Raw genomic sequence first — 15,632 nt, 5'->3', positions numbered from 1 at the left:
AGAACAGTATTACTAAAACAAATAATCTTGCATGTGTTTCTCTAAAGAGGCAGAGATGACAGTTCAGCATTATTCTCTTATCAACAGCATATTATACTTCTCATGGATATTTTAAGAAAGGTCCAACATACAAAGCAGGAAGGCCAAGTACATATACACTGGTGCAGTAATTTGTAAGATAAAGCTCTCACATTAGCAACTAGGTGTCCTTTCCAGGTCAGTAATACTGAAGAGGAATAACAAGATAAAACTTACACAGGCAAAGTATCAGGTGACCTGTCTGACAAATAAATGATAAGAAGGGCTAAGGAAAAATAAACCTTTTCATTATAAAAGTAAGATGTCTGGAAGATCGAGAAAAAAAAAGTTATGCTTTATCACATTCTAACATACCAAAAGTACTCAAATGCCAGGTGAAAAAATCTGTGAACATCATGCCATCCAAAACATGGAAAACATGGCAAAGGCAAAGATGAGTTTGGAAGATGAAATCATGGAGAAATTTTATGGGATTTTTTACAATTCAAAAAATCAACTCTTCCCTTTGGAAAGTACAGATTGTGCTTCAAAGTTCAAAGGTATGTGTTGGTAGAAAAAGTAGGGAGTATTTTTGTACCTATTACAGTAAAACTCCTTGATAAGAATATGCTGCTATTAGCATCTTCTGTTTAAAATGAAAATGGTTTGACATAAAATACAACCAGCTGTGGGCAAGTAATTCTGGAAACTGCTTGTGTTCTTACTGAAGAGACTACCAAGACTCCAGAACAAACCAAGACTTTGGTTACACTGTTATTATTTAAACTGGAAGTATGAAAAATACTTTGCTGCCTTCTTTGGAAAATGAAAATTTATGACAAAATGTTACAGACCATCTGTTTAATATATATCTAAACAATGTAATTTAGCAGTATTGAGACAAGGGGAGTCAAAAGAATCTCAGTAGATATAATACAGGGGGATGAAAGATAATGTTTAGCGCTTACATTGTTGAAATTAGCTGAGGCAGAGACAGTCCTTGATAAGAAGAGCTGGTCCCAAGAACCAGCCAACGAGGCAGAGACAGTTCCTGATAAGAAGCAGGAGCTGGTCCCAAGAACCAGCCAAGACTGGTCTTGCGGCTTGGGTGAATACCAAGAAACCACTGAGCCTGCGCAAGGAAAGAGGTTACTAGCGGTGATGAAGAGGAGTCGTCTATCTTCATCTCTATGACCACCAGACGACCACCATAAGGAGGCACTGCACAAGCGCAGTTGAGAGGAGACTATGGAAATGACTTCTTGGAGCTAATTTTAATATGAAGCAGGGATAGGTCACGCATATGTATAGGTGTATTGTGAATATGTGACATCTGACTGTATAAACTTGAAGCAAATTGCCGAGTCAGGCGCGCACGACTTTGGTGGGACTACCCCCCATGCTGCCCAATGCTGAATGAGCATACCTACTTTACAATCTTACTGATTGTGGAGCCTGTTTTCCGCACGTCAGTATGTGCATGTTGATAATGTTCCTCCTCTACAAGCTTTAGGAGAAATAGTTTTAAAAAAAAAAGTTAATGTTGGGTACAGATTTTAAAGACAAAAGAGGAAAGACCTAGAACAGCAGCATGTGTTTATAGTTCCATTGAGCCACTACATGAATAGCTGTAACCTCGATTTGCATATGCTGATCTTCACTATAGTTATGCAGTGCTCCATATAAATAACTACACAGGATAGTAGTTGGAAATAGTAACCAATTTGAAATTAGACTTATGTTTAGAAGTCCCTTACTCTTCAGGGCTTAAAGCTAACTTTAAGAATTAAAAGTTGGAGGCAATGTTTCAGGTAGGCTGATTTGCCAAGTTTATGCAATGTAACTCATTCTTTACTAATAAAGAGATGAGAAATTAGAAAGCCTGGCATGACAACAAATGAGACTGACTGTATGGATCAGTAATGGAAAAGGCCTTCTTAACTCATATACAACAACTCTGGAGTCAGTTTCTGACTCTGTATTTCTAAGAACTCACTGATTAAGACGGAACTGTACACTGCAAGAGAGAGTGCTTAGAAAAAAGAAAAAAAGAAAATTATATTGCCAGTTCAGTTGATTGGTCAGCTTCTTTCCAACTGTCTGCTGAGACATTGTTGACATCTGGTGGTGCATATGTTTGCAATAATTGCTCTGAAATTGGACATGAACAATGCTATTTGACAATTCTTCCAATGCTTAAGAACCAGCAACCCCACATGCTAAATATGATCAGAAATCCTGACTCCTAATACTGTTAGAGTTGACAAACTAATTACTACAAATGTAATAGTGCTAACCAAAATAAATTGGAAAGTCTGAAAATACAATGTTTTGTGGTGAACTACATGTGTGGGACGTAGACATGCATGCATACACACAGAAGCAGCAGCTTTTAGTGCCTCTTACAATCTCATCATATAAGGTCCTAATCTCACAAAGATTTACATGTATTCCTGAATTCACATATTGTAAATTGTTTCACTGAAGTCAGCTGTAAAATCTGGACTTCCTCTGAGACAATACACAACAATTATAAAAGACAGAAGCACAAGTAAACAAAAATAGGATGATATTGCACTTGATCGGTTAGGGCAAAATATATTTTTTTCTGTATAAAATGAATTGAAAAAAATCTCTTGGTTTGGCCACTATTGGTTAACTGATTTACCAGGTATGAAAATTAATTATAAGACAATCTTATGCAAATACATACATTTTAGAAGGCAACTGTACTGTTGTATATTCATGAAGAATATAGATTTTCTTAAAAGTTCCTTACCTCATTAGCTGTGTTGTGAGTTCCAACTATTCTGATAAAAGATGCAGGCTGTTTATCAAAAGTGATTGTTTGCCAGGATCTACAAAAAAGTCCAGAAAGACATATAAATATTAAACACTGTCACAACAGCTTGCAGTAAAATATACAGAAAATCCACTCAAGTGACAGTACATACTATTATCACTTAACAGGGCAAATGGAGAAACACTTTTCGTCACCTGAATTTCCAGCACTCCTTGTTCATTTTTATATTTACGTGCCTTGAGTCTGCTTATATGTTTCCCATACATACCTTATACTACTATAATTTGCATATAAAAAAACTGAATCAAAGTCCAAAATACTTTACTAATATTGACTGTATTAGATAAACAAAAGATGAGGTAAATAAAAGGAAATGCATCTATCTGTTAACTACCCATAAGAAATCATCAGAGCTTGGTTACAGAAAATTACAACTCGAGGGGAAAAACACCACCCAAAACCTCAGACAAACTCTTCTGACTCTAAGTGGAGCAGTGGAGGCAGAGGAGCCAAGCTTCCCTTGTGTGGGCCAAGGTCCTTCCAATAAATTACGAGTGACAGAAAACATTCTTCACAGTCCAGGTTGTGAGGATCTCCTTATGCTGACACAGAGATAGTGGGGAGAACAGACCACCCCCTGAGCTGGAGGGTAACTTTTTGGGCTACACTGAGAACACTATAGGCAGATTGGGACCACTAAATCTTCCTTCCTCATTCATACTCTTTTGATTTGGGCAAGGTACAACACCTCAAGTAGCCTAACACACAGTCAGAAAAGGATACTTATTCCTACCATACTTCTGTGCTTACAGAACACACTGACAGTAAAACAGAAGAAACAAAAAGAATAATAGGAACTAGAGGTTTCAGTTTGATGCCACTCTTCCACTACACTAGATTAGTACTTGAACACATTAGAATTTAAATTTTTATATTCATAAAACATGGAAGCTATATACAGAATTTAACTTCTTAGCAAAACTAGACTCTATCACAGGTGACTTCAGAAATAAAATGTAGTTAAGTATAACTTGTTTAACTCACTACAGAAGAAGAACGTTGCATAGTTTTCCTGAATGTGTTCAGAATACCTTCAGAAGTGTTCGTATAAGAAATAAGGGACTGAAGCAAAACTGGAATAAATACCACTCGCCACCAGAAGACTACCCCAAAGCCTGGCAGTATGAACAGCTTGGTTGCTGACTACTTGTCAGGCACTTGAATTTTCCCTTAGTAGGAAAACCTCTTTGTCACAAACATAGCATTTCTGGGTTTAATTTAGTTGACTATTACTTTTATTACTGCTGTCAGGTTACATTTGCTTAAAGAAGATTATGAGCCCAATCAAGACCTAATTTCAAGTAGTTTACTGGTATTATTGCATGAAGCAATGGATGCAACTACAGTTACTCATCATAATAGAAAGTCGTGGTCTGTGTCAGGCCTCAGAGATACAGCAGTTATCTATCTCACAGCATGGTTTATTTATACCCCTTATATGGCTATGTCCTCCTTATCTTAAAGCTCAGGCTGTTTCTTCAAGCTCTAAATAAAATATAAAATGAGAATGGACTATTTCGTTGATCTGTCTCAAGATCTGAAAGACTGCTATGATTTAAACATTTTTTTCCCTAAACAGGAGAACAATTCTGCTTGAGTTTCCTTCTCATATTATTCTAGTACAGCCAGTCAGTCAATTTTCATGGTCGAATGTAACTTGTTACCTTGAAGTATAGAGTCCCAAAGATGAGTGGCTGAGACAATCAGATGACCTCAACACTACTACTTCTCATAACAAAGTATTGCCATAGTTTGCATTATGTACATGCTTTCACAATTACACATGCACACACTTTATGCAGGGAGAGTGATGATGTAAAAATCAGATTTCCCTGTATAGTGATTTGGAAAATATTCTGAAGCTATTCTAGATAAAAGAGTTTAAGATCCTAAAGAAGTCATTAAGAACAGCCCATGCCTTCCTAGCCTCTGATATAGAGCTTGTGTTCTGTGACGAGAAAATAGGTTAATTAGGGATCATAGATTAGAACATAAATGGGTCTGTATTTATTTATAGTACTTCTAAGCACTGGTCAAACACACACTGCAAGAGTTCAGTGCAAATTTTCCAAAGATGGCACTAAATGCCATTGTCTGTCATATGAAGTGACAACAAGGAAGCTGACGCATGTATATGGGAATACAAACTGAAAAGCATGACAGATATTAAGAGAGGTTGAGAAAAAGACCTCTGAAGATACTTTTGACAACACACTTCTTGATCAGCTCTTCCAGGAAGCTCCCAGGTTCTTCCACTTCCCACTGCATTACAAGTCCTTACTTTCTGCTACAATGCTGTTATTAGGATAGGATTATATTACACTTTTAATAATATTAAAACATGATAGAAAATAGTAAAAATTCTTGAGGACCTCAGACTTGAAGCGTGATAGGGTTTTCAATAAATTTGGTCCTGAGAATATTTACTGTTTTGGTATGTGTCCATTTTATTCCTTTCCCATTGGAAAAAGAAAGTCAAAATTATAAACAATTTGTAGAACAGTTATTAAAATTCAAGTTATTAAAATTCAAGAATATTGCCACTAGAGAATTAGTACTTGATGGGATAATGAGAAAATTAGGTCTCTTAGTTTATTTCCTTGGCAAAAAGGAAAAAACAAAGTAGAAAACAACCCAAATGGATTTGGAAAAAGTCACTTTTGAAATAAGCAAGGCAAACCTTCTTCACTAGAAAGCTGCACTGATTTTAACTGTAACAGTACATTTGAGAACATCAATATATACCAAAGCAATACCTCTCCAGTACAGATATAATTATGCAGCAAAGAGATAATTTATGCAGTGTAACTATACTCATATGAGAAGAGAGATTAGTGACAGAACATTATCAAGGCATATCTGCCCTCTTTTTGCATTTTTTGCTGATATAACAAATTCAGTAAGACTTCTATTTATGTATCAAGCCATAACAACTGTTCAGTGCTGTTTCTTCACTAAATTAAAGGCATCACAGGTAAGCCTTAAGTTTCTTTTTAATCTTCTTCTTTTACTACTAGTTATCTCTTCTGGTACTATTGTAATAATTTCAGTTCCTCTGTAGAAATTTTATTTTGCAAATTATTTTGTAGTCATGCCATGTGTATGTGCTTATTTTATATTTACCTCACAAAAGCTAGTCTTTCTATCCTCAAAATCACTTTCGTCGATCTTTACAAAAATTTCCTCCAAACTTTATACATAGCTCTGGTATTGATTGATACATAAGTCACTGTATTCCGGGAACAGCAGCATTAAAACATATCAAAAGCACCTCATTTTTGGTCTGGGATTAGATACTTCTGGGTAATAGATACCATTTCTTCACCTTCACTCCCCATATGCCAAGCAAACAAACCTTTCAAGCTGGTGGTAATACTTTCACCTTCTTTACCTCGGACATGGTCATATAGAAGCTATCAGAACTTACCTCTCCCACAAACTGACATTTTCGTATTTGGACTTTCTGTATCCCTGTACTCCTTATTAGTGGCCCTATAACAAATTGATTTTTCAGGGTTTAGCTTTTAAGTATTCAGGAAGTGTTGATCTTTTTTTCTGCTTTCACACCTGTCTTGCTGATTGATTCATTTTAGATTTGCTGCTCAATCTGCAGCAGTCCTGGTCATTACTTTCGCAACAGAAATAATCACTACCTCAAGCTGAGGTTTACATCTCTAAGAGAAGACTCAGGACTAGCAGCCTATAGTCAGATTTATAGCAGGGTCCTCAAGCTGAAATGCAGCACTACAAGTTGTTCAGCCAGCAAAGGTCCCCTGACACTACAGCTCCATTTTCCAAAAGAAATTAGCCTTGTTACAGTCCTACAGTGTTTTATTTAACACTCTACATCTCACCTCAGCCACCCGACTTCTAACTCTCTTGTTCTGCCTGACTCCCCTAAGGAGATCCAGTAATTGATGATTAGCATTCCAAAGCCATCTTGCATCCTGGAAGCCTGTCATATTTAATTACATTTTAACTATATTCGTCTTCTATAATAGTCTGAACATAATTTAGATAATTATCTTTTGCTCTCTTGTTCTCTGACTCTGCCTGTCTCACTCAGAGCTCCTTGCAATGAAAATCACTTTCTCTGCTCAAATATATAAACACTTTTGGGCCAAGTGCTTTCATCTCTCCAATGGCAACAGCTGTCACTGAAAACTCAATGGCTTTGTGCATCCCACAATCTCTTCAACCTATTCTTTTCAGAGGAAGAAGAAAATCATTAGAAACCCCTCCACTTTCATGTTTCTTCCTGCCTTTTTCTTTATTAGACGATTGCAAGAAGAATGCAAGAAATACTGATGTCCAGGTAAATCATAGCAATAGCTTGCTATTGCTTAAACTATCTATAGCTCCAAAATAGCAATTCACCTCTTAATTTAATAGCTTTTCTCAGCATTTGGAATCCTTCCCTAGTTATTTCTATGAAAAGCTGCTATCTTTCTAAACATTTATTAAATATAATAAGATATAAATAGTGACACTTTCCCGTTATTTCCTTCTCTTCCAGAAAGAACAAATTAAGAAAGAAGTGGAAGCTTATCTTTTATTGAGGTTTTCTAATGAGCCACTGGCACTACAGAGTACTACCACACTGTGGGATTACCAGAGCGACATGGATTATAGCTGAAACCAAGTTCTGCCAAAGATGTAAGATGAAAGGGAAAGCTGTTACATGTAACTAACATTCATCAAGCTGTAATAACCATAACATATTCATATCATGGCTTGCTTTAGGCTAAGCATGTATATTTTGTCTGTGCACATTGTGTCTCCTCACTTTCCAAGGTGACATACAAGGTGACCTCCATCTTTTGTTCCTCACTCTAAGAAGAAAAGCAAAGCAGAGTTGGAAGCAAATGTAGAAATTAACAACAGACCCTGAAAAATGTCAATTACCAGCAAGTAACCTCCATTTTCCTTTCTAACGCTTCTCCACATATGCCTTGTTCTATAGTAAGTAACAAAACACTTCTTAGCTTATTTGAATGTGGACTTTTTCAACTGTGACTACATATTGTTTTAATGAAATACAGCATTCAGTATGATGGAATAGTGAGGAGATATTTGTAAAAGCAGATGACAGGAAAAGAAGAGTTGTGTTGTCTTTCCATATATCAGTCTGATGACTGTACTGATGTAAACAGACAGCAAGTAACTAGCATGTGATGCTGTCAAATAAAAAATTGCATGCACACATAAGCAAGCCAACTGAAACTCGAGAAGTACTGTAGTATGTTCTGCATGATGTGTTACACCCCTTGCTTTATTAATGAATACCATACTAACCTCTACTATGGAGTACAAACAAAATAAACACAGAAGCACACTAAAAATGCTATAACAGTTACTGCTATACAGACATTTTTCTTTATAAAATACTAAAAAGGTCTACAGCTACCTTATAAATTGCCTATAAAAGACACATTTTCCACTGCAACAGTACTAAACAATAAAGCAAAGTAATACTCCCTCTCCTGTTAAAGCTGTAATTTAACATACTAATTCAGAGTCACACTCATAAAGCACAGAAATCAAACTGGGTAGCTGGCTCAGCCACCCCCCTTCCATCCAGCCTCCCAAGCCACTGAGGGGGAAGACAAAGAAAATATCATGAGGAATCAAAGGTGATCTACATTTTGGTTTTTAAAGTCAAATTAAGTGTGGTTCTAGTCCCACCTGCCTCAACCAAAACCTGAGACCTAAAAATGAGTTTCCATCTATTCTGCTGTCACCATGATAGCACTCTCTCAAAAGGTGGCCCATCAAACATAGTACTTCTAAGGAAGCAAGGAAGGTGCAGGCTAGAAGTAACAGCTTGCTCTCAGCGGCAGAGGCAAAACTCACCTAATGATACATCTTGGTTATATTTATGCTTATGCTGTAAGTCCATTGATGAGATAGAAAATATACTTTATCCAGTCTAATAAGGAGAAAAAAAACCCCAAAAGGACTTGAAGTACTAATGGCAGAGGTAATAAAAATGGCTAAGAGAAATATAATGAGTGTCTAGAATAAATGAGAATAATAAATACTAAAAATCACCTGTCTCAGTATTTGTTACATAACAGCTTTATATATTGACATGTAAAAAATGTATTCCCACCTTCTGGGAAAACTCCCCTCAGAAATTTTTATTCTATATATATGTCCCATAAGGAACACCTAATTTTGAAAGCATCTGAACAAAATTGGTAGTTATTTCTGCCCTATGATTGGTCCCTCCCACTAATCCAAACAAATAAGAACACTTTACTGAACCGCTATAAATGTTTTATTGGATATGATTTATTGTAGAAACCAAACATGGGCTTGATAAAGCAGATCTATTAGAATAAAAATTCTGACATAAACTATATCTAATGAAGTCTATATTGACTTTCTGACATCTTTATAAAGCTTCTAGCATAAAAGATTCCTTATAGCAACCCCTGCTTTCACAGCTTCAGTGCTGACATATTTGCTGTTTTAGAAAAAAATATTGCATAAAGAAAATGTTAAAATATAGTCAAATTGAGCAATAGTAAAACTGAATGTAGTAATTATTTTTCTAACTAAATGTAGTAACCAATTTTCAAATATATTCATATGCCAATGTAGACATCCAGTAGCATTTTTGTACTGCATAAGCCATGTACTCATATAATTTACCTTCCTCACACATTTTTTTCAATTTCAACAGGTTGTCTTCCTGTACTTCCAGACAGAAAGTTCATATTTAAAAATCTTAAACAAAATGAAATTATTAGCAATTTTCTGGTAACCGACTGGCAGAATGCCATGAGCCAAATTTCTATGCCGTGTCAAGAACTGTGCATGTAGTATCTACACATATGTCCTTGGGGGATGGCAGTGGTGGTGGACAGAGGCTGTGAACTTGAGTAACCTGACCTATGAGTTCATCTTACGTACTTTTGTGTACACCAGAGCACACATGCAGAAGACAAGCTTGCACAGTCCTAGAGGTTGAATTATTTTTGTTGTGCTTACTCATTAGAAATAGTTATTGTTCCTGATGTTCATGTAGATAGCAAAGATATGAAAAACCATCCAACACATTAACATATCCACTAATACAACTAGCAGGCTGCTTTTAACTTTGAAGACTTCTTCCCTCCATAATCCTACAACAGACTGTAAGCTATTTTTATTACATAAATTTTCATACAAACGGAATAGCTGATTAACAGCAAATATATAAACAATATTTTTAGAGATATGAGACAGAATCATGCTCCCTATTAATCAGTTCCTTTGTAGCATGTAGATTAACACTGTATTTATTGCACTTCTCTCTTACATTCCCTTGGGTATGATTTCATGGCCCACTCGTAAAAACTTCACATTTACAGCAACCGCCCTTCTATTACTGTTGATAACATCTAATTGACATGTCAAACCTCCAAGGAATGCAGTAAATTGAACCACAGCCTCTGAGAAGAATAAAACAGTGAAAAAAGTAAATCAGCATGTGCCTCCTCATAACAGCAATACAAGCATACTAAGGTTTGCTAATGGAAGGGAGGAAAACTGTAACCCTTTCTACTACTACACTGAATTACCTATTAACCTCAAGGTCAGAAAACAAAGCCTTGTGACCTCAGACTGAAACTCACCTAGAAAAAACCTGAACCCACATCCGTGACTGCAGTAATTTTAGACATGAGGCTGAAGTGAACCAAGACAGACAAAAATAACAAATACAAGTTTTGCTTCTGTTACCATGTTATAGAACAGAAAAAATGTAGCTCCCCTGCAATAGTTTCTGATAAACTAAATTTTAGTATTTAATCTGTAATTCTGTACCTTAAAAATTTATAGGCAAAGAGCTGGGTAAAATTCAGAGATATAATTTTAAAAACACAGGAAACTTGACTCATGATGAAAGATCACAAAAAGTCAGGCAAATCTTGTTTATTAGCAACCAAGGTAAAAGGAAAAAGGCAGAATGACTTTATAAATATGTAGCTGAAGTACATGAAATCCATTAAGAAAGAAAAATTGGTTTATAGGGATACAAGAAAAATAATGGAATGTAATAAGGTAATATGATGTTCAGTACTGGTATCGAGAAAAAACAATTCTTACTGTGGGAACTCAGTGTGATAGAAAAGCAAAGAGCAGAATCCCTTCAAGTATATGAAACAAACTGATGGAGCATTCTTCTAAAAAAATACACCACATACCACATAGTGCAGATATCCCCAAAGGACGAACCTAAAGATATAATAATTCTTCCATTTTGTGATTCATAGATATAATCTGTCCTGGTAAAAACATTACTGTGAATAAATCAATTGCTTAATACTGCATATATCTCAACACAGGATATTTGTAACACTGAAGACCACATCTGTTTTGGCCAGCATAAGCAAATGTGTACTTTTCAGAATTTTAATGAAATTAGATCCTGAATATCAACAATCTAATTATGACAAATCTCTAGATTGGATGGGTTAACACCTGACTGCAAAAGGAGATGTCAACAGTTGCTGTATTTAATGACTTTGCCTGTAAGAAACAGCTACAGACAAAATAGTAACTTAACCTCTAGTTCATGAACACCTGGCCATCTCCTATTCAATGAGTTATTAGATGATCTTAAGTAACAATGAATTTGAAAGTAAACAACCATAACCGCAAAAGAACAGTTTGAGTATTAGGCATTCCTTTCTTACCTCAGGCAGATAAATGGGCCAGTTTCACAGGAGACATCTATAATCTGGACAACCTTTTTGTAGTAATATTTATTTATAAAGGTGCTGAGAGTGCGCATGCGTGTGGGTGCCTGCATGCATGTGAGTATGCTCATGCATGCAGAGCTATTTTCAAAAGAGAGACTATTATGACTCAGAGAAGGCAATGTACTGCCATAGGATCCTTCCATAACATAAAAGCAGTAATCCACACTGTCGAGACCTTACCAGAAGCTGCAAATTTGTTCCTGTGCTGACTGGAAAAAAACCCCTTGCTTAACAGGATGCAAGAGTGGAGTAGTATTCTCCTCCTAATCAGAAAATTAGAATTTCTGTTACATTGAGCAGAGCTGGCAATAGTTGGCAAAGACCTCTTAAGATGACAGGCTTTTCCGGAATTGCGTAATGTTGTAGGACAAACTGGGACCCAAATGTTTAGGGTGGGGAATATTTAAGTATTCTTAGCCTGTATGAACAATTAATCACAGAAGGAGGACAATAGAATTTACAAATATCTGAGATGGGCAAGATAGACTGAGGTAAAGCTGAACAACAGAATAAAGTTAAGAGGAATAAACCTACTAAGAGCAAGTTTTCTTACACTATCAAAGAGCTTCTTCATGGCAAGTAACAGAAGGTCAAACAGGTTGTATATTTAAGTGAGGCTGACCACTGAAAACAATGGTGTTTGTTGCAAGGCAGAGCAACAGCCAAGATTCTGACTACAATTTATTTTGTAAGACAAAATTAATGTTTACTCATAAAGCAAAATTTAATTCTGGCAAGGCCTTATCTATAAGGTTTAACAGACATAGTGATCATTTCCCATCATATCCACATTTAGCCTGCATCTCCTAGGTAGGGTTAGGTACTGATAAAATATGCAATGTGTAACTCGCCATTTTACTGATCATCTTTAGTATTAAAAAGTGACCATAGTACAATCAAGCAAAATACAGTAACATAGTCATGCTGTAACTCTCAAGGAATAAATGTATTTCTACACTATAAGGAACACTTACAAACCCAGTATGTTGCTGCAGAAATGGGCTACTCGGGTATCCATCTAAAAACCTTACATTCTTCAATCTCAGCAAGCATTTCCTTATAATTAATTATCTTCTTTTCAGAATTTTTGTCAGCACCCTTAAGCTTTTCAAAAGGCATAAAGGTTTCACCTTTCACTAAAAACCACAGTGTTTATATAATCTGATTTCCTTTTTAGCCTGGCAGAGACGACTAAGTCAAGAAGAAAGGGTACAAAGAGGAGAGGACAAAATTTTGTGACTAATCTGAGGAATAATGTGTAGATCAGGTCTTGGAGCTTCAGTATCCAGGATTGTCCCCTATGTACTATATACACACAATATATATCAACTTAATATTGGTTCTACAGAACCTAAATCACTAACACTTATCAAGTATTTTTAGCTGTTTTGGTGGCATGTGTTGGAAGACAGGCATGGTACCATGTTCAAGTAAATGCAGAAGGCAATCAAGTGAAGCTGAGAATAAGGATGTTTTAAAATGGAATGTAGGGAACATGTTCTCAGAACCAACAAGTCTGAATGCTTCTATAACCTGGTCCCTGGGCTCAGGGAAACACAAGACTGATTTGAATTTCAGTGTTTGTATAAATCTATCCTAACAACAAGCAGTAAAGACAATATATAGAATAAGTAATATTATCTCAGATTCTGGTGTGTTCTTCCCTCCACCCCTCACCTGCCCACTAAGCAATGCTGTCTCTCTGGCATACTAAAAAACAAAAAAAAAAGAAAATGGACTGAGAAAGTCGACAGACATTGAAGTCTACGTGAATCTACCCAATGTGTATGTGAAATATGCAACAAAAAGCCTATGAAATGATTAATGTCTCAGAATGACAGATTTACCATAAAACATCAAAGTGCAGGTAATTGGTGAAATAGTTAAAGTAAATTCATACTGTCTTTAAGAAAAAGAAGTTAAACCACACCAAAAACTCCTATTGAAAAGCTCTAGAAACTGGGTGCTCAAACAAAATCTCAAACACATATGCATGCAAGAAGTCTTCACTCTATTGCTTAGTGGACAGCGAATGAGAAAAGTTGCTGTGTCAAAAGGGAAGGCAATGCTGAGTACTATGCATGGAGATAACACAAAGGACAAGTCTGGTTATCCAACCCAGGACTTTACATTGGTAAATTCTAAAGTAAATGTGATCAATGTATGCAAATATGATAAATCAAGTGTAACTGTATGTTGGATTAATATGTTTTTAAAAGTCACAGTCATCAAAACGGGAGGCAAGAAATCTACAGGAACACCACGTCTCAGACAGATAAATGACAGCAACAGCTTGTGATGAAAGCACCATGACACATCATCATGGTGATTTACACAACTCACAAGGTAGCACAAAATCAGTGATTCTGGCAACAGGTGGCCTTGCCCAGATTCAGTTGGGATAAGTAGCTGCAAAGATGAATATATAGATGAAAGAAGATGGCTAGTGCAGAATACACAAGAATGAGGGCAACAATCAGACAGATGAAATCCCATCCACTTTCACAATATGGAAAACAAATCCCTACCTGGTCAAACCAAAGATGCTTTATGAATATCAACCCAGAAAACAAGATAGTCAGAAAAACAATCAATCAATCAATCAATCAATAAATAAATAAATAAATGTCTGGATATCAGAAACATATTTAGGGGTTGATAAAACAATTAAGGCAGCCTCTCTCTCCTTCAGTACTGCCTTTTCTCTCTTCAAAGCAGAATGAAAACACATCTATTAACCCCCCCTCCTGTATCTAGTGCTTACAGTAGAAGCAGTGGTTACCTGTAAAGAGTGAGAACTAGCTTATACTTAAAATGGAATCTCTTGTAATAAGAATAACTTGAAAGTTTGCTGTTTTATCACAGAAGCTTTAGAAAGTCACATGGCAAGAATCAAAAAGGCAAAGCCATTGGGAAGTTTAATTTCTACTAAAATGTCAATGTAATAATAATTATAAAATAATTATTAAAATGGATAATAATTAAAGGAAGTTAATGATTTCTTTCATTTTTATTTTACATAGAAGACTATGCAACAGATATTTTTCACATACTTAATTACCACTGTTTATTTTGAAAAAAAATTCAAAAGCAAAAGTGCTCACAGATCCATTCAATCTGAATTTATTACCATGAAAAGTCAATATAAACTTCCTGCTATTCATCCAAGAGAAGGAGAAAACCAGGGCTTATTGTAAAGCATGATCAGAGAATAGCATAAGTATATTATGCACTCCTGGAAGAGTAAGGCATATTCTTTCCTTCAGGATTTATATTACTGTTTGAAATATTTTTTTTAAAAAAAACAAACCCAAAACCACCACCACCAAAAACCAGCTGAAGTAAACAGTAATTCAGTAACACAGTAATCAAGTTACCCATTCCTAGAGAACACTGTGGGTTTGGAGAATTCCCTAGGATTTCACTTCTGTGGGCTAGGGGTTTAAAGTCCTCTCTGCTTATTCCCTCCAACCCAGAAAAGAACAATGTAATTCAGCCTCACCAGCACAGTTTGGCCCTTCGCAGAGTTTTATAAAGGTATCTGTGTATATTAATGACAGACTTTGGGATAATTCTTATTTCAAGCTTCCTCCCTCCCAAATGTATTTTTTCTAGATGATATATTACAAAGTAATAAACCAAACATCTATTTATATTCTTAGCTTGACAATTTTTACAGGCCTCCAAAGAGACATTCAAGTCTTTGATGGCATGGGAGAAAAATTCAATACCCAGTAGAAAGTTCTATGTTAGGGAATGTTTTGACAGATCTACACAATTCTGATGACAAGGTGGAGTGCTTACGGGTTAGGATGAGAGGGAAGGCCGATAAGGCAGATATTGTGCTGGGAGTCTGTTATAGACCGCCTGACCAGGTTGAAGAGACGGATGAATCATTCTACAAGCAGCTGGCAGTAGTCTCAGAATCGTGTGCCTTTGTCCTCGTGGGAGACTTTAACTTTCCAGACATCTGCTAGAAATACAACACAGCAGTAAGTAAA

The 15,632-nt window shown here is 36.0% G+C and overlaps 1 protein-coding gene across 4 annotated transcripts in view; it reads right to left on the bottom strand.

Annotated features, from left to right (window-relative positions):
* The window catches only part of BTBD9 (BTB domain containing 9), a 133,403-nt gene that overhangs the window by 11,422 nt on the left and 106,349 nt on the right, over window positions 1-15,632 (bottom strand). The window contains exons 11-12 of one of the 4 annotated variants that reach the window (XR_012652499.1): window positions 2,798-2,876; window positions 1,449-2,169 (exon numbers count right to left, since the gene is read on the bottom strand). Coding sequence is in view for 2 of the 4 variants with exons in the window: in XM_075042939.1 (XP_074899040.1) it covers window positions 2,798-2,876 (79 nt within the window). In the remaining 2 variants the exon portion in view is untranslated. Of the gene's footprint in view, window positions 1-1,448; window positions 2,170-2,797; window positions 2,877-15,435; window positions 15,605-15,632 lie in introns of those variants that run through there. The other 3 variants (XR_012652500.1, XM_075042939.1, XM_075042940.1) reach the window with 3 other exon arrangements.

The sequence above is a fragment of the Buteo buteo genome, chromosome 12 (assembly GCF_964188355.1).
Source record: "Buteo buteo chromosome 12, bButBut1.hap1.1, whole genome shotgun sequence".
NCBI classification, from domain to species: Eukaryota; Metazoa; Chordata; class Aves; order Accipitriformes; family Accipitridae; genus Buteo; species Buteo buteo.
Note: the sequence above shows the minus strand (reverse complement) of the source record. Positions and strands in the feature narration are given on the sequence as shown.